Below are 19,458 nucleotides of genomic sequence, written 5' to 3'. Positions count from 1 at the left end.
CGTTCGTGTCGTCGTCGTCGTCATCGGGGATTGTGGCCGGAGAGGTCTCGCCCTCCGCCTGGTCGAAAACTCCTTCTTCCTCACGCACGCAATCGGCTATACCGACGATGACGACGATGACGATGACGACGACGACTGCAACTGCGTCCCCGGGACATCACACCAATACAGGCGCGCACACCAGAAAGCGTCGCAGGAAGAGGGTTTGACGAGGGAACGAACGCCGAGCACCGAGGGGCATCAGCATCATCATCATCATCATCATCATCATCATCGGTGGCAGCATAAACCGAAGCGGACGGACGGCATCGCGCGGCTTTTATGCTGCCTGCCGCCTTTTAACCGATGTTTATGTGCCATCCCGATCGCGCAGCATGCATGCTTGGCATGGAATTAAAGCGCGTGAGGTGCGTAAAAGTCCCCATCGTCGCCGTCTTCGTCGTCGTCGTTGCTATTTCGATCCGGTTTCGGTTCCGGCGATCAAAGAGGGCTTTTCGTAGCACCATTTTGGTTTCATTCATTTTAGCAGGTTTGCCCGGTTGCTAGGTCTGAAGCCTGAGCGATGCAAAGTATGTTTACGAATCGTCGATCTGCTCGATCGGTCAGTGTGTCAGGTTTCACCTTACCTCTCACAAAGGAAGGGCTGGCCAAGAAATCGAAGGAAATTGTGCCACCAAAACAGAGCGTTCTTCAGCAGTTGAGGGCACCGTAGATAGTGTCGAGTTTTGATGGGCTGTCCGATTGGCATTGCTCCCAAAAAAAAAAACCGGCGCGCGAGTATTGATAGGGAGCCTCACGATAATGACGTTAGTGACTCTTCACTTTAAAGCGAACTGATCTCACAATCAACGGCAGAGCCGACCGAGAACGATGAGTAAGCTGCGCTCGCAAATCTAAATCTTTAACCCATCCGTAAGGAAATGTTCCAGAATCGGACGATAGGAGTGGTGGTTTTTTTTTGTCTGTCAAAATGTATTTGGAAGATGATTGTTTGTTTGTTTTCGCTTAGGGAGTTGCCTTTGGGGGTGCAAAAAACAAAGGGGATGAATAGTTGAAATGTTTTTCGAGCCCTTTTCTCGATGGTTCTCTGGTTAGCAAAAACATCGAATCGAAGCTGGAACCAGAGGCGAAACCATCTGGAACCTTTCTTGCTCGACTATCCTAGGGGCAGCGCAAGGAGAGAGAGAAAACTTTAAAAGTATCCCCATTGGATCGCGGTAACGCTATTAGGATCGCTTGTTAGTTTTCTTGTTGCTTTTTTCCCCCATTACGCCCTTTGTTAGTGGAGTGTTCCCGGGGGGGGGGGGGGGGGGTTAAAGGGCGGCTGGTGGCTTCGAGCATCGAGTACCAGCATCCATGCGAACCTCGGACGCCCTCGCATTAACCTTTGGCCGGGCCGAGGGAGGTTGCCTGCGGTGCATTCGAAAACAGCATGCACCGCATCGGAGCATCGGAGCAGCAACTACTGCACTACTACCACAACCAGTGCTGAACGAGCAGCACCGAGGCCACTAATACCATTCCATTTCATCATCATCATCATCGGCATCATCATCGGTATCATCAACTGAGGTGATGCACTAACACTAACGTCCGCCCGCAAACCCGATGCAGAATCCGATGCAGCAACAGCAGCAGCAGCGTGAGTCAAAGTGCATCTTGCTCGATGCATCGGCTCGTACAAGTGTGTCTGTGTGTCTGTGTGTGGCTGTGTGTGGACGCGCGGGCCCGGAATGATGTGAAGGACCGGCACCGAGATTGACCGAAGTGCAGTCGGATCGGATCTGTTCGGATGCACTATGGATGGAGCGGTGTGCGCGAGAGAGAAACGGAGGAGAAAGGAGGTGAGGAAGGGAGTTAACCGCGCCTTAAGACTAACGGCACGAGCTGTCCACTCCATCCACTGCTCTCTCTCTCCTGCTCTCTATCACTTCTAATCAGTAACATTGAAGACAACAACGATGGGTTTAATGGCTTCTGGTTTCGCTCCCACCACCCCGTCACGGAACCTCGGCTTTAAAGGTCCCCGCGGCTCTATCGGTGACCACTACTGGCCAGGGAACACGCCGCCATATGGTAGCCTCCCGGTGCAAGCAGTTTGCAGGGTATAGAAACGGGAAGAATTTCCGCAAATTTCCGCGGCCTGCTGGCGGTGGATGTCTGGTATGCGACTTTATTGTTGTAAATGAATTAATTGTTACGTTGTGCCGTCCACGAGATCCGTCCATCTTTGCCGAGTCGTCCATCACAACATCTCGCCAAGTCGGCAGCAGGCCAGCTGCTGACCACAGCGGTTGGTTTGTGCGTTAATTAACAAAACAACCGCAAAACTGGCTCGCTCTGCAAACGGAGATCCGTGTCCCGAGTGCCGACGCAGAAATGCGGGTCAGTGCCTGTGGACGCAATTCGCGTCGTGTGGCGGCTGAGAGTATTTATTTTTAAAATGTTTTAGTTTCTTTTTTTTTTGACGAAACAGTGACATTTGCGTGCAAACTACTAGTGACAGCATCGTGATTTCCCTGTGACAGCTTTATCGTGCTGTTCTTTTGTTGTTCAAGGCATCAAGTCTTCCTTGCTTTTTTTTTTGGCAAAAATGGCGATTGGCATCGGGAAAATGCAACTTTTCCACAGCGACTGCTGACGCACCGGACATTCCGTAATTTCACCTTTTCCAGGACATTGAAATGCGCCATCCTCGCTCTCTGGGCCGTTGTCGAGATGGATCCAAAATCAATAACAAACAAAACAGCAACCGTCCTACTGCTGCTGCTGCTGCTGCCGATGCTGTCGGTGCCCGATGAGTCATCGTCGGCAATTTGTACGGCGGGCCAAACTCCCTCAGGGGGCCGCCAGCGGACCGGAGTTGCCATAGCCATGTAACTCACCCACCCCACCCCGCCTGGCGCACCACCGCACCCCTCATGCCGGCGTGCAGAGCAGTACGAGTCGTCCTGCCATCAAACAATCTCTTCGCAATGCACGCAGCCAGATGGAGCAGTCGCAGTAGCCTCGGGAGCGAGAAAAGGCAAAACCTTTCCCCTTTGTTTTGTATCTTGCCGTCTCGCTCGCACCTCAGCTCACCCTCCGATACCTTTCACCCTCGCGGGCTGCCGATGGGTGGTATGGCCTCTCGTCTTGTCCACCGTCCGCCCCTTCGCCTTATCGCTGCTATGCTACTACACTTCTAACGTCCCTCCTCGACTGTTCTTCTCTCTCTCTCTCTCTCTCTCTCTTGGCGATTGCCACTGTCATTCATCAGCCCACAATGCACACACTCGTCGTAGCTGCTGCCGCCGCCGCCGTTGCGCCGTTCCCGTTTGTCGTATCTTGTTGCGTGCGTGTCACTTCCCCTTGCCAGCATGCCCCGCTCGTACCACAACCATTGCACCAACAGCAGCAGCAGCATAGTTCCATCGATAAATTAACCAACAGAAAGAGAAAAAAAAACCATCTCGATCGACTGATTCTCGCTCTGTGTTCGGTTGTTCTATTCGAATCATGGCTTGCTTCTCTCTCTCTCTCTCTCTCTCTCTCTCTCTCTCTCCGTTGCTACCCTCTCGCCCATCCATCCATCTTCATCGCAGTATGCCGCGGACCCGGGGACGAGATATTGCTGCATCCGAACGCCAGCCATTCGGCCGACCATCCGGCGTGCGTTCTCCGGCTTAGAATCGGGAGTGAAGTCGGCGGAGGTACATGAATAATACATTCATATTCCGTTTTCCCGGGCACTTTTTACTTTCTTCAACGATAATGACGACTGATGGTGGTGCTCATGGTGGCTGGAGGAGTCCTTCTGCATGCCACCCTCACCGGTTACCCGGCACGAACGATGGGATTAAGTTTCGAATTTCGGGAACGGAACGAGAATTCAATTTTCCACCCGTTAGCAGCAGTACGACCGGCGGTTCCTATTTGTTCCCCGCCCTGCTCTCTTCCCTCAATGCTTAATGCCTCACCAGCATCCTTTCAGCTTCTCTCTCTCTCTCTCTCGCTTCTTAAACCTTTGGGCGCATGGCGTGTACATTATTACATTATTGCCATCGCCCGCCGAAAGATGAGCCCTTTAATGTGGATAAGAGGGACAGAAACGCGAGAGAGTCTGGGAGGTTTCCGAGTTTTCATTTTATTCCCATTTCCCGGGGCATAAAGATAAATAGGAAGAGCTACGGCGAGAGCGATTCGCGCGACGCATTCGGGTTTCAAGTTCAAACAAATCTCGACCACGGAAGCGCAAATTGGTTTCCTCGATGTGGCGGCTTTTCCCACATTTTCCCTTCATTTTCCTTCCGGCACAAGACAGTAGTGAAGCGATGGTGACGCATCGATGGCCCCTTTTGGGTGGTTGCCAAGCGGGTGCGGTGGGTGAAATGGTGGTGGTGGAAGTGCTTAATGGCTTCTGGCTGACGAGGAGGCACCACTTCAAGTCACTGTCATCGTCATCGTCGTTTGCCTTGCAAGGGCACATCTCAGCCGCTTATTACCCGACTGTGGTGGATTCTCTGCTTTCCGTTCGGTTTCGGTTTTTCCGCGTAATAATGACGGATGCTTCGACGATGTTATGCTCCGGGTAGAGACCATCATAGAATGGATTTTGGAATCAGTTTTCCGGCGGCATACACAATGGTGGAGTGATATCAGCGAGAAAATGGCCCACGACCAACGGGGGCTGTCGAAAGCATAAATCAAATCAAAGCGGAGTTCATAATTAACAAACCGGAGCGGAGCCTATCAGTGGTGTCCATCGGAACCCGCAAACCACAAACGCATATGTGCCCGAGGCCTTGACATCAAACGGACTCTTTCTCTCTCTCTTACTCCCTCTCTCTCTTGAACATCACATCTGACCGCGGATGTGTCGCGGACAACCGACATCACCCCCCGGTCTGACAGTAGCATAAAGCCTGTACTAGTTAGACTCTGGACATACAGAATAGGTAATATCTCAGTATAGGAGAAATAAATGGCATAAAAAGTAATTTAATAGGTTTTTTAGTTACCTTTAAGGCGAAATATTGATGCAAATTATTCGTTTTTTATATGACTTTTTATGTTAAAAGCATTTAACAATATCCAACCGTTTTTTGCACAGTACTTCAGATTATCTTTTTTGCCCCCCCGTTGTACATCTCCTCCATTTCAGCTTGTTCTTACATCTTTCTGATACATTTTCTAAGTTTTTCTTTGATAATTGATAATCGATGGAACGAAAATCCAGAGAATTTGGTGAATTGAAAAAAAAAATCCCCATAAAATTGATCTATTAAAAATTGTTAAATTAATGCGGTATCTCCTGTAAGGACGGCTAGCTAATTCATGCCATACTTACGTAGGATAATTGGTGAACAAATAGAGGACAAAATCCTTTTCTATAGACACTCTTCTTAAGACATATTTTGATTGGTTGTTAATCCAGTAGTGAAAACAAGGTTTTGATTCCACCACAATTTTACATCCCATGCCATATCATCATCATCTGCATATTTGGGTATTTTCTGGCAAGAAAGACAACCTTATTCCTTCTAATAAACATTATTTGTCGAACAGTAACGTCCATTATTTTTTTATCTGTAAAATCCTGCTAGGAGATCCCAGGATTGTTGCTAACTATTTGACTAACTTTTGTCCGTAGAATCCCATTTTTACATCTATTATTTTGCCAGATTCAACGTGAGAGGCCCGCAGTAACGTTAAAATACGATATTTTGAATTGAGTTAACAAATTTCAAGAATTTTGTGCTTTTTTCAAAGTGTTTTTCATAGTTTTCACATGCAGATAGATGCAGATTTTGTTTCACCTTTTGCGTTCCATCGGCGATAACTTTTAAAGGTGTACTTCAATTTTGACAAAACTTTTATCATAGAAAAACAGCCTATTACGATTGAAAAACTGTCAACCGAATTACGCAGCAACCACTAGGCACACTACAGTGATTAGTAGTCGATGTACAAATTCTAACTGGTACAGGCTTTAGTCCAATTGCCGTTCCGAAAACGCCATATTTTTGTTACATAGACAAAGACACTGTGTGGTGTGGGGGAGTAGCGGTATGGTGTGTCGCGAGTAACACTTATCGCGTGTTACACCAAAGAGGAGTGGGGAGGAAGGAGTCATAAAAGGATGTTTGTAAGGTCGTCCGAGGAGCATAGACGGGCGGTCCGGCTGCGACGAGTTTCTCGGTGGCATCGGCAGCGCCTCTTATCTTATCGGAAGCTTGCGAGCTGCTAGCTTTCCGAGTAGTTTGCCGGCCGGCCGGCCACCGTCACCAGAACACCAGCCGGCTCGGGTTCCTCTACTGCTGCTGCCATCGTCTTGTTTACTCGACGATCCAGTTCCAGTGCAGTTGCTATTGCGAAACGCGCCGTGAGTGTGTTTATGCTGGTTAGAATTTAAATAAACAGCATCGGCACATATCCTCGGCCACAGTTACAGTTACTTGGCCGCCGCTGGCGACGGTTCGCTTCGTTTGCATGATTATGTCGCCAAGTCCCCCCCAACCCCCTCTGTGGGTACATAACTCAACAACAAACGAAAAAGATGCCTTTTCGGCGTATTAGTTTCGTGGTAGTTCTTATCACGCTCACGCTCACTCCTCACGGAAGCGGCTTGTGCAGCTGACCAAACACTTCCGCTTACTGCCTGCTCGAGGCTGTCATTTCATCGCCAATTTGCATATGGCAGAGAGCGAGAGAGGTTATAAATATGTCAGCGATGGGGGGAATATGAATGTTTTATGAGCGATCGCCGGGTAAATATGAACTCACTGACCTCTCCAGTGTGTGGGGAAGTTATGCTAAAATGATGAAGCTGATGGTTTTACCTGATCCGCTCGTCGATAATAGTTTCGTTAATCCAACTTTTCTTCTATCGTGCACTCGCGATCGTACATCAACGACCGCAAACCGTTGGCTTGGTTTTTGGGCTGGTGCCTCAACTGAAACCACTGATAACCACTGTCCACTGCTTGCAATCCGGCCGTCTTATCTGGTCACCACCTTTCGAATGGTCACCACTGGTTCAAACATGCAAAACGACAAACGCACGGTTTCATTTCCGCTTCGTCTAAAAACCGCGAGCTAGAACCACACCGCCATTATCAGCGCGACGCCCGGCACCAGACGACAGACGGATGATCGGATGATCGGTGCGAACGATCTCGCCGGCCGAAGGTGCCGACAATCACTGGATCGCGCCACGGCTTCGGCTACTTACAGTGCGTTCACGTTGAAAGATGCTCACGACGTTCGTTGATCGTTCTAAATTAATGCCCCCCGTGCTCGTCCGGCACGTCGATCACGCACCAGATTGCAGCCAATGGAATGAACCGGGGGAGGGGGCTCTGGCCGAGGTTGCGAAAATAGCGAAATCAAAACCGTCGCCACGGAAGAACTCGGAATGTGGCCGGCCGGTGAGGTGAGGCTTTAACATTCACTGACGCACTGACGCGTCTTGCTGGTTCCCGTTGTCGATTCAAACATCCATCTGTTGCCACACACCACACACAAGCTGGCCAGCAGATGTGTGTACCGGGAGACGACCACAAGACGAAACCGAGAACCGTTGAAAAACCGTCGAACGGTCGATCCTTGGACTGCCGATCACTCGACTCGAACCACGACGACTGTTGTTGCTGCTCGGTTCAAATCCGTCCTCGAACTGTCTCGCAACCGTTCCCACTGTATGTCATCTCACTGTACCACAACACTACGCACACATACGCATGCACACACACACACACAAACTGTTGTGTGTACGATCATATGCTCCAGGGCGCGCACGCGGTTCTCGCTCCCGTTGTCGAACGGTGTTGTTCGACGCGACGCGATCTCGTGTGGTGCGCGATCTGATGGTGTCGACGGATGCCGGTGATCTGCCGCCACCGGTGGTGGTAGAACCGTGACCGTACCGGCCTGCCTGCCAGCCAGCGCCGAAGAAGACAAAATGAAAAATACCCCAAAAACGCGAAAACTCAACCCTCGCGGTCTCGCGCTCAAAATCACGGGCGAGAAAGAGAGACAGAAAGAGAGAAGAAAAAAGGGGGACCAGGCACCGAGGGGTGGACCTCATGAAAAACGCATCGCGCAGCATATACGCAGCGCTCTGTTGGGCCGCTTTGGTGCGCACGGGCACGGCAAGCGGCAAGCGAGCATAGCGCGGTTATGCTCGCACGAGCGCGCATGCCACAGTGTGGTGCACATCCTTCGTGCGCACTGGCACATTGGCAGGCGAAAGTTGGTGGCCGTTTTGCAGGTGTTTAAATGAGTGGAAATTCATTTTTAAACACTACATTTCGTGCACGATTTGGATGTAGAATTGTATTTTCTAAATATTCATCAAGACTTTAAATTCAATTTAAGTATTATGCTTCACGAAATCAATGTCAAACTCCTTTTGCTGCTTGATATGTTGCGAAGAATAGAACATTCAGGACCTACACGCAAATAATCTCTAGCTGCGTGGCCATCGAGAAAAATCTTTCTCTTCGGTTGAAGGTCTCGGCGTGAAGCGGCATCGCACATGAGACGTTCCCGGCCTTGCGACGATCTCGTGTTGCTCAACGCGTTGAGCAACGGAGCAGCAGCGCATATATGATCGTTCCATTGTTCCTTTCCACCGAAAGCATTGCCCGCACCACCATTCGTCCCTCGTGCTACGAAGCGATAAATAATGTGGCCAACATCGGTTGGTTGGAGCGAGCATACGGCCTGGGGTGCGATAAATCATTAAAAAAAAAACCCCCCATCCATCCTCCCATGGCTGGTCATGGTTGGTTCGCTCGCTGACCTTCGCGAGCGAGCATAAATTGTCGAACGGCCAGATTCTATCGCCCATATGTTGGCATGAAAATGCCACATTATTTTATTATCAAATTCAAAACTAACGACTTTCTATCGTGGGATTTAAATTTGATAATCGTATGCGGCAATTGCATATTGAACGGCCAAAATCGTTTATGGATCGAGCACAGCCACAGCCACAAACGGAAACGGTCCTGTGGGCCTCCCTCTACTTCCCCTCCTTATCTTCGCTAAGCACATCGCCGCAGCTCTTCTTCACACATTCATCACACCTCGGCATTAGCGCTGCATCATTAGGGGCCTGCGAGAGGAGAAACGAAAATAGAAACCCGAGAATAGCATAACACATTAATCCTCTCTTCCAGGCGAAGACGACCAGGCTGCTGCTACTAGTGCTGCTGCTGCTGCTGCTGATCAATTGAATTGAAAATGCATTCCCTGTCCCCTGTCGTCCCCTGTGCAGAAAGCGAACAACAATCCGCACCAAACCGTGATCATATTGCGTGATCCGCGCACCACAAACGATCCGTGCGTCGTTGTTGGACGATGCTGTGTGTGTGTGATCGCAGCTCGCGTGGATTATCGTTGGCCACTTTGGTGAGTTATAGTGAGCAGCCACAAGAGGCCTGGCCCGGCCCGGCCCTGGCTGGTGTCCCATTTTCTGGCGAGATGCACTTGCACGAGATGCGCGATGTTGCAACCAAAAGAGAGCTCTTGGATCGTCGCTTAAGACCCCCGTTCCATCGTTTTAGCAGATTAGCCACTTAGGTATCGAGCAGAGCGCACGGTCCGCGTGAGCAAGTGTGTGCCGTGAGGGGTAGCCCTGCCTCCTGAATCCCTTTCCCCTCCTGAAATAGGAGCGCCACGAGAGATGCACGAGAGATGCACGCAACTCACGTAGAAGTAGCAGCAACAGCGCCACCGCGTTCCGCACACGCGCGGCTAATAAATTAATTTTAACATAATCAAACCCATCAGTAGCGCATCCTCCTTCTCCACTTACTCCTCCTCCATACCACCCACACACACACACACACACGTAGAGACACATGCACTGCAGAAGCAGAAGAGTCGAAGCGGGCGCGCACCGAACTTGGAAAGACGATATTGTTCTCGTAGGAGATCTTGTGCCAGGCAGCAGCAGCATCATCTTCAGCCCCCCTCCCCGTCATCCAGCACACATCACGCCCCCACCCGAACATGGCACAACAAATCGCTTCGAAGCAATCCAACAGCTTTCAGCCCACGTGGTTGGTTGGTTGGTGCATTCGAGAGAGAGAGAGTTTCGATGCAATTCTTGGTCGGTGTCCGACGGTCTTCTGCCGTAACAACCCCTATCCCTTAATCACTTTCATCACCTCGCAGCTCGATTGCCGGTGCCGCCGACGATGCCGCCGCTGTTGCTGGTGCTGTTGATCTCTGTTCTGTTTAGTAACAAATGCCGTGGGATACATGCCCGGGGGTTCAGGGTTGTGAGGAATGAGGAGCAAGAACAACAACAAACCGCAGCTCGTGCTGTTGATGCTGCTGATGCTGCTGTGTCCCGTGTGCACCGAAAGCAAAACGATCTACGCCGACGGGGAATGAGGGAATTTTAAAAGCCAGATTGCTTCAAACGTCACGAATCAATCGCTGATGCGCTGCAAGCAGCAGCAGCAGCAGCAGCAGCATGCCCCCAGAGGGGGAAGGGCGGTTACGACACCTTTTCTCCACTCCCGGGGCCCAGATCGATCGCTCTAAACGACGACGACGACGTCGATCGACCTGGCACTCGTTCGATTTCGACACTTTTTTTTCTCTCTTCTTCTAAATAAACCATCATTAGAGGCAATGCTGGTGGTGTTGGTGTTGGTGAACCCCTTTTTTTTTCTTTAAAGGTGGATCATTAGGAGTGTTGGGGAGGGTTTCGAGCGAATGGCATTTCTGGAGTGGCTGGCAATTCAATTACAAAGTTTCTCGCGGGAGTTTTTGCGGGATTGCCACGACAGCACACTGTTGGAGTCAGCAAATCCGGACGCAAAAAAAGAACAGGGAAACAAAAGAGAAGAAGTTGGATCTAATTTGCCGCATCTCGGTCTGTGTCCTGTGAGCTGCACTGCGATGAAGCTCTAGGCAGGAGGACAAAGAGTCCCAGAATTGATGTTCCTGCATGGACTCCACTACCCCTTTGGTGAGGATATCCTGGCAACCGAAATTTAATTTCCTTTTCTGCAAACACACACACACACAAGCAGCAGGAGCGTGTGATCTCGTTTCGGTGTTTGTTCTTCTCCGCAAGGAATTCTTCCTTTTCAGTAGCACCGAAGACCCACTACTACTCAAAAGACAGGCTATAGATACGCGAGCGTTGCGGGCGTTGCGTTCCGTCTCCGTCCTTCCACATTTCGCACCGTCTGTCGCGTTTTGCCATTCGCCAAAAAATCGGTTCCTCAACGGTCCCGAGATAGATGCCGAGAGAGAGCGCGCGAGCAGATTGCAAGCGGTTCTCGGTTCTAAAATTGAGGCACACGCGGTCTTGCGGGAGCACGTACTGCTACCCATGGGCCAGTTAGGGAACATGAGGTGTGGTGCAGCTCCGTCCCTTGTTGCCACTTGTGGGGGACCATCTATGCATTCGTCTTCGAGCTCGACCACAGATGACAGCAGCAGCAGCAGCAGCATCACATTACGATTTCGGTTCGTTCGTTCTGTTGCTGTTGCTGCTGCTGCTGAGGAGTCTGCATCCCAGTGCCTGTCCTCGTAGTCCTCCTCTTGTTCTTCTAACGTGTCTTCTATTCCTAGGACCGGCCGCTAACCGATGTTGTTCTTTGCGTCCACCTTCGCCTGACTGCCCTTCCCCACCTCTCGGTGCTGATCGTCGCCATGGGCCCTTCTTCCTTCGCTTCGCATATACACGGGTTTATGGCTTTGCTGTTGCTGCTGCTGCGACTCGAAGAAGGGAATACGTGATCAGGAATAGGCAGAAGTTGGGAAGGAAGAGGAAGAAGCGAAGCAACAACACGCGGCAGATGTTTCTCTGGCGACGGACCGAACCGGACCATATGCCAGCAGGGCACCGGCACCGGGGGTTTGAGGATCGTTCGAAATTGACAGCAGCAGTAAAACCTTCTAGGCATCAGCATCAGCAGAGAGTCCCCGGTTCCACCGGGACTGCCGCTCTAACGATCACCCTCATCCTCTGAGCACGGCCCTCGGGGGTCGATCGAGACGATCGTTTAGCGAGAGATCGATCGCGAGGAGCAGGAGCAGGAGGCTGGACACTCGAGGACCTGGATGTCTGGAGGAAATGGCGGATGATGGAGTGTCCAGTCGAGGAACACAGACAGACAGACAGAGATGAGTGTAAAATAAATTAAATGATGCTTCGACTGCTTCCGATGCACCAGAAGGTAGAAGAGCAAAGCAGGGAAAGCAAAGCAGCGGCGTTCGGCTGCGCATAGGAACAGGCAAGACGCTCGAACCGCCTTTCTCTTGTATCCGGATGGGATCCGGACACATCACACAATCATCATCCTTCAAAGGCACACAAACATCCGGAGAGTCCTCTGGCTCAGGGAGAGGGGACTGGTAATGAAGATAACATAATTTAAGAGCCATTCGCTAGCGAGCGTCGAAGATCATCGGTCGAGGGTCGATTGTTGGTTGTTAGCCATCCATTTCGAGGTGATTGCGAGGTTCCTTTCCCCAGGGAGGATGCTTTTTTGTTACTTGTTTTGGTTTTAAACGCCACCTTTGCCACTCCGGCCAGTAGCAGTAGATCCCTTGAAATCCCTTTTTTCAATTAGGAAGGAAAATCGAGTCGCAGGCTGAGGGGAAACCTGTGTCCGGAACTAGGGCGTACCGGACCGAAAGGTAAACAAACTTCACACCCGTAATCAAAAGCGAATAGAGGACAGTGTCCCCTTGTCGACAGTTAAGGAGAGGGTCTTCGTTGAGATACCCACGAGGTAATGTGTAATCGTCTTAAAGGAACGTCGAATGGACTACTGACGATTGGTGTCTCGGCTGACAGCCGATTGTGGATGACGTATTGTGTGACCTCATCACTCGTGGTGATCGATCGCTTTGTACTCGGTACCACGGAACCACCACTTGCGTAAGTCGTTCCCTTTTGCTCCCTTTTTTTTGGGGAGGGTTTAGGTTTGTTATCGTACGAGAACGTGCAGCTGAAGATAACACGACGCATGCTTAGCACAAGCATTGAAGGCATTGAATGTAACATCAACTGACAATGGACTCGAGCTCCGAAGGTTCTTTAGCCTCCAGAGCAGAGGCAGAGTATTCGGTGGCGTAAGTTAATTTCCTAATGGCATTTCCAGCCCCGTGATCGTTTCCCCGAAAAATTCCACTCCAGCTGTTGATGATGTTTACCTTCGACAGCTCCTCGCGACGGGCGACAATTAATTGTTGGCCAAGGACCGGGGACGATCATTATAATTCTCTTTCATCCTGCCTCACATCACCTGAGCACTGAGCCCTGAAATGTCTAACATATCTTTGACGAAACAATTCGCTTAAAATTCCTCATCCCGCAGAATCGGCATTAGGTTTTTACTTCAGAAGAACGTTACGCACGGTACGTCAAAGTAATTCGCAATCGAATTTGGTAACTAATGCCTCCATTTTGGCGCTCAATTGTGCACACGCCAAGAGGGGAGGCCCATAATTGGGGAGACAAATTATCAAACGCGTGCAAAAAGAAAAGAAAAACGAAAACCACGCGCCAAAGAGAAAGCACACCCAGGGAGACAAGCTGCGTCAGAATGGTTCCAGTACAAGCTGCTTGCCCCCAGGGCATAAACAAGGTACCAGACGCCGTTAGAACCGCCAGGTGCTACCAGGTGCTGCCTGCCGTTCTGCAACAACATTACTTCCTGTAATGTTGCATCATTCTCGCCACTTATGCCACAACGTTGTGGCTCTCTTCTGTTCTGTTCTGTTCCCGGCCTTGAGGCGGAAGAAGTCGACTTTTCACTAAACACACTATCGGGTTTCCCCGGACAGCTCGCCTGCCCTCCAGTCAACTGTTTGAGGTTAAACGTCTACAACAGCAAAGCAAAGCCCCGTCTCTCTGGTCGAAAGTCATTTGCACGGCTGGAAACTCAATTAGCAAGGGAGTCGGAGCCGGACGCGGTCCGAGTTTTTGCGACAACCCAGCGCAACGACTCGCGAAGCCCCCCAAATCGTAGCCCTTTTTTGTCCAGGGGGGGACCCTTGTGGGGAGCGTCCGTTTATTTTGTTCCGTTTGTTTTCCGCTCTTGTATCTTGTCAGAATCGCGTAACCACAGCATACTACGTGAAACCACGCCACGGGGAAATGAACCTCGGTTTTGTTTGCCCAGAAACCCAGAAAGTCCAGTGGTGGTGAGGGCCAGGTGTTGAGCTCGGGCATGATGCCAAACCGTGAGTTGTTGCTGCTGTTACTGCCGTTGCTTGTGGTGGATGCGGTCGTCGTCGTCGACTCTCACCTGCCAACCGTGATTCGATTCCGGTTCCGCTCCAGGAGCACCGTCGTGGTGGTGGTGGCGGCGGCTGCGTCAGTGGCCAGCAGCAGAACTTCCTTGCCACCTGCGAGACTCAATCAAGGCAGAGAGCGCGCGATCGCACGCGACTCAGCGACTCGGCGGAGAAGTAAAACAAGGAAACCGGCGTCGGCGGGGAGTTTTTTGGTTTTCGAGGTGGTTCCAGTGTGTGCCCTCAACAAACGTACAACAACCAAAAAAAAGCGTAACAAAAACCCCCGCTCAGAGGCACAGAGTGTTGCGAGAGAAGATAAACAGCAGGTGCATCACCGTCACCGTCACCTTTTTGGAGGATCGCTCGCTCGCTGTGTGCGCGCGCTGTTTATCGAAACGGCCAGCTCCAAGGTTCGCCCTTTTCATAACGCATAATGCATGCACGAGGGGCCGGTTGGTTGGTTTTTGCTCTCTGGCAGCGATCCCCACGAATTCAGCTTTTTGCTTGGAGTTTCCTTTCGAACCGCGGCGCTTTCCTTATTTTCTTATTTGCGGGTCTCTCTCTCTCTCATGCTCTCTGTGCACTTGTGATGCGAGACCCGCATTGGCCTGCACCGAAAAAGGTGCGAAATGTGCGGAGGAAATCCCGGGAGGACGCGAGGAAGAGAGGGCAAGTAAGGGCGAAAAGCAATAAGCGATCGTGCTTCTTATGCACGCGGCGCACTGACGGGACGAGATATCATAAAACCATCCTCGTCAATGGCGTCGCTGGCCATGGACCACGTGCTCGGATTTTATCGGCATCGGACACCGGGCACCGCGCACGCTGTGTGTGTGTGTTGCAACACAACGTAAGAGATGCAATCCCAGCCGGCCCCGGCCCGAATATTGATGATATTCGATTCCCTACCTAATTATGCCATGCCATGGTATTATAACCGGGGAACCGCGTACGTTCCTTAATGCCCTCTCGGTTCCAGGCTTCTGGAAACGAAAGGGGATGCAGCGTGTGCAGCTTAAGTGCAGTAAGGGGTGACAGGATGAGTTGTTTGGACATGGTTTTTAGAAAAAATATATTTTATATCAGGATGTTTTGTAGAAAATTCGCTCCAAAAATTAAAGGAACTTGAATATGTTTAAGAAATCCCCAACAATGTCATTTACCGGCTAAAGGCACAGTTTTTTTTTTACCAACAAATAAGCAAAATTAGTTCCACAACATCACTCCAAAGAACCTTATCCTTGCACTGTCCTCAAACCCCTAATAGGTTTAATGAAGACAAGGCATTCTCTTATTATGAATTATGAAGAACTCGCACCGCCAGGCCATCGGCTAGGTGGATAGGGCAGCCCCTGGAAGATACCGAAGCCCACCATTACCTGGACACACACCGCACACCGGTGCGTCGTCATTGTGTGTCGTGCCCGAAGAAGCTTTATATCAATTCTCTTCGCCACAGCCCAGAGCCCAGGAGCCAGCCGAAAGCGGTCCGCAATGTAAAACTGGCAGATGTTTCAGCGCCTCGTCGGTCGTAAGACGCGCCTCCGACAAGGAGGTGTAGTGGGGGTGTAGTGAGAGGCAGAAGAGGAAAAAAGGGGCTCTAACACCGAACACACATAGCCATGCCATGTGCCTCTTCTATTTGCTCTCGATTCATTACGCTCCTTGTAGCCTCTCCGGGCGCGATGGTACCAGCAGCAGCAGCACCAGGCACCACCTGCTCGGGATATCCGATTCGTTTCCACTTATCCTTTTGCCCGACGAACGTACAGGCCCCGGCGTACGAGGAGGTACGAGGAGACGACGCATTGATCGTTCACCAGACCTCCTCTGTCTCGGTATAATGTTACTCGAGCACTTCCTTTCCGTCCTTTTTTCTTTCACGGGACAATATGCGGGGCTCAGATGCGTGATATGATCACGTCGAAGGTGTCCTGGTTCGTCCTGGACTGAACAAGGATATTATCCCGGTACGCTCAGTAACGCGCCTCCCTCCGAGTGGTTTGTCGGGGAAACAACTTCATCTCGGCCAAGTGCCACGGAAGGAGTAGCGGTACTGTACAGTACGTCATTCCGAGCTCAATGAGCGTTGTGTGTGTCTGTTAGGATCGTCCGTGGCCCTCTAACACCGTGCTAATGATAATAATCCCCTCAAGTGGAGGCATAATAACAATAATGTTACTATACTCGCGTGTCGGGAACAACCGCGCGCGCCCCCTCCCGATGGATGGTGTTGCAGGCGCGTTGTTGTTCTCCCAAGAGGATCCTCTTCCCATTCGGTACCGCCTTCGGATGATGATGATGATGACAGACGCATACCATACATCCACAATTCACTTACTTGCTTCCCGGACGGGGCATGTTTTCCGCGTGTGTGGAAGTGGAAGTGGAAGCGAATTGGAATCTGACAAAGTCATTCTGCTTTTTATCCAACTGGCGAGGCGACGCTCATTGGGAGCACTATTAGGCGCTTTGGTTTTCGGTAAGGAGTGAGAACGGAATGCGCTGCTGCTCTGTGTCGGTAACATATTTTATGTATAGGCGACATGTTGTGACGATGATACGCGAACCCATTACCCGATCGGTAGCATGCTTTCGATGGACAGAGAGAGAGAGAGAGAGCGCCACGGAAGAGTCTTTGGAAGGGCTTTGAAGTTGGTGCGACGCGAGGCCGTGGTGTGAAGGACATTAGCCATGTTGCTCATGCATAAAGGCATAAGGTGGAGGGCCTGAGACACTTTTCCCTCTCTTCGAAACCCCTTATGCGGTGCTCCGTTAGGTTGAGATTGTTATTAGTGCGACGATCGGTCGACTCAATCGCTAGTGACTGTTAATGAAGTGATAAAGACGACCCTCGCTGACTGACCATGAAACCAAACGGTGAGATGTGGCTAACGAACACTAATGTTATGATTAGACGCAACACGCAAGGTTGATCAGTGGACGTCCATTTCTATTGGCCACTGAAGTGAACCACACCTTGGAATGGCCTAGAGCCGGTTTTGAATACGGGATCCCCCCACAGAGAGGAGAAATGCGAATTGCGGTAATGTGGAGTTGCGTGAGCTCTCTTTGGCAACCTGCTCTGAAATGTTTTGTTTTTTGTAATGTCCATGATGTTGGTGCAAAATACGAACACATCCGTATCGATATCGCGCGACCGTTACCGAACCCTGCGCCGTAGGTATCGACTTACCCCGATCAGATTCTCCAGCTCGCCGAGCCACTCGCTCAGCAGCTTCTCCGGATCGTCCGCCAGTCCCGCCATGCTGGACTTGGCTGCGAGTTAGGGTCTGAAACGAGGAAAGCATACTGTTAGTATGGAAAATCTGCTAGTAAGGCATGCGAAGTGCTAAAAAACAAAGCCCAGAAGACCGAAATGTGTAGGAAACTTGATAAACTTGAGAATGGTTGACAAAAAATATAAAAAAAAATCTCTGAAAAAACTGCTTTGGTCTTACAGAGTGGAAAGAGCAATAGGAAGATAATGATGCCCAACTATGCTATACCGAATAGCTTGTTTTTACAGTATTGCTATCTAGGACGATATCTAGGACGAGGTGTATGGTGTTTAATACGAAAGAAACAATCAGAAACAGTCGCACAGCGTCCCAATTATTCATGGGAAGTTAATCGTATCGGACGGCCATCGTTAAGATCATTTTCGAAGATTATAGTTTGAATTTTCGAAATTGCGACTGTTTCCGCCCAAAGTTATGCAGTAAAGTACGCCTAAAGTTATGCATGCAATGAGTGCTTATTTTATTTTTCGCTTACTCTTAAGCGCGAGAGTGAGATAGAGAAAGAACGCCAGAGTCCTCTATGCGGTGTACACGTGAAGCTCGGTTTGAAGAGACCGTTTTCAAATCGAAGTTGCCGCGAAAATTGCAAAATTGGGAAGAACCATAGCTTAAAGATAATTTTAAAAGGCTTAGATCCAATATTTTAGTGACATTGGCGCACACTAGCAACGGGAACAGCAAGACGGAGCCGTTCATACCCGTAAAACGGACAGATGCAACACGCAGCTTCAAACTCACGCTGCGCATGAGTATCGATCGATTTCAGTGAATTGTAAAGTGTTGCAACTTGAGACGGAATCGACCTTCATTTCAAAATTGTTGGACCACTTAGGAATTAATCGTCGATGGTGCTCGATCTCCAAGTAAGTAAGCTACTTACATTTGAGCTAAAGTCCAACACAAAGACCACTCATACAGCGGCAACTCAATCAGTCCGAACATTTGGAATTTAGGTTGAGGAATTAAACAGAACGACTTATGCTACAGCAATGCATAACAACAGACACGCGACTCACGGAACCGAACCCACGACCCAACGCGTTACGTTTTAGGGGAACACTACTCCTCTGGAACACTGACCTGTGGGGCAATTGGTCGGCAAACAGATAAATAATAAACGGTTACGGTTCATTTGCTTTCCAGCGCTGTCACAAGGCGTAGAGGCGGCGACCAGGTTTCATTGATCCGTTTCAATACCCACCATCACGCTCTTTGGCTCACACACACACACACACACACACACACACACACACACACGCACACAGTTTTGCTGGTCCAGTTTTCCCGCTCCACCACCACCAGCACCAAACCATACGCCAGCGTGTACCAACGAAAGCGGAAGGTAAACAACGACCCAAACGGGAGAAACCGAGGCCCCGGGTCTGTGGGTCTGGGGTCACCATGGTGGTACGCACGCCATGTCGGTTCCGTCGGAGCTGGAGGACCAACATTGTTTATGCTGGGTAAACCTATGTGGCCAATTTATCAAAGTGTCTACAGTAGAGAACAGCGGCACACTCGCTCGCCAAACCACTCGCGGGCCAAACCGGTAGAACGCACTTCCACGCGATCTCTTGCTCGCTTATAGCTGGAGATGCTGGGCTACGGCTGTGTGTGTGTGTGCCTGTTGGATGGCCGGTTGGTGCACCAGGCGATCCCCCGGGTTGGTCGCTCGGTTGCGCAAAACTGGAGCACGCAATGGAAATTAATAACTTCCTGTGCCCGAGTGCATTCCAGAGTGTGCGGTTCGTGGTCGTCGATTCTCATCAGAACCTTCGCTTTACATCGTTTTCATGCTGTGTGTGTGCGTTGGACACTCCACTCCATTCGATTGCAACAGCACAGCGTGATTCTGAAGGAACCAGAAAGTGTTCGCCTTCACTGCGGCCATTACTGCCGT

General features: G+C 50.4%; 1 protein-coding gene across 2 annotated transcripts in view; it reads right to left on the bottom strand.

Annotated features, from left to right (window-relative positions):
• Positions 1-19,458, bottom strand: part of LOC125949112 (uncharacterized) — a 57,185-nt gene that overhangs the window by 17,496 nt on the left and 20,231 nt on the right. The window contains exon 2 of one of the 2 annotated variants that reach the window (XM_049675821.1): positions 17,453-17,549. In XM_049675821.1, the coding sequence (XP_049531778.1) occupies positions 17,453-17,524 (72 nt within the window). In that variant the 5' untranslated portion in view covers positions 17,525-17,549. Of the gene's footprint in view, positions 1-6,821; positions 8,005-17,452; positions 17,550-19,458 lie in introns of those variants that run through there. The other variant, XM_049675823.1, reaches the window with a different exon arrangement.

This window comes from Anopheles darlingi, chromosome 2 (assembly GCF_943734745.1).
Source record: "Anopheles darlingi chromosome 2, idAnoDarlMG_H_01, whole genome shotgun sequence".
In the NCBI taxonomy this organism is placed as follows: domain Eukaryota; kingdom Metazoa; phylum Arthropoda; class Insecta; order Diptera; family Culicidae; genus Anopheles; species Anopheles darlingi.
This window is presented reverse-complemented; position numbering and strand designations above follow the sequence as displayed.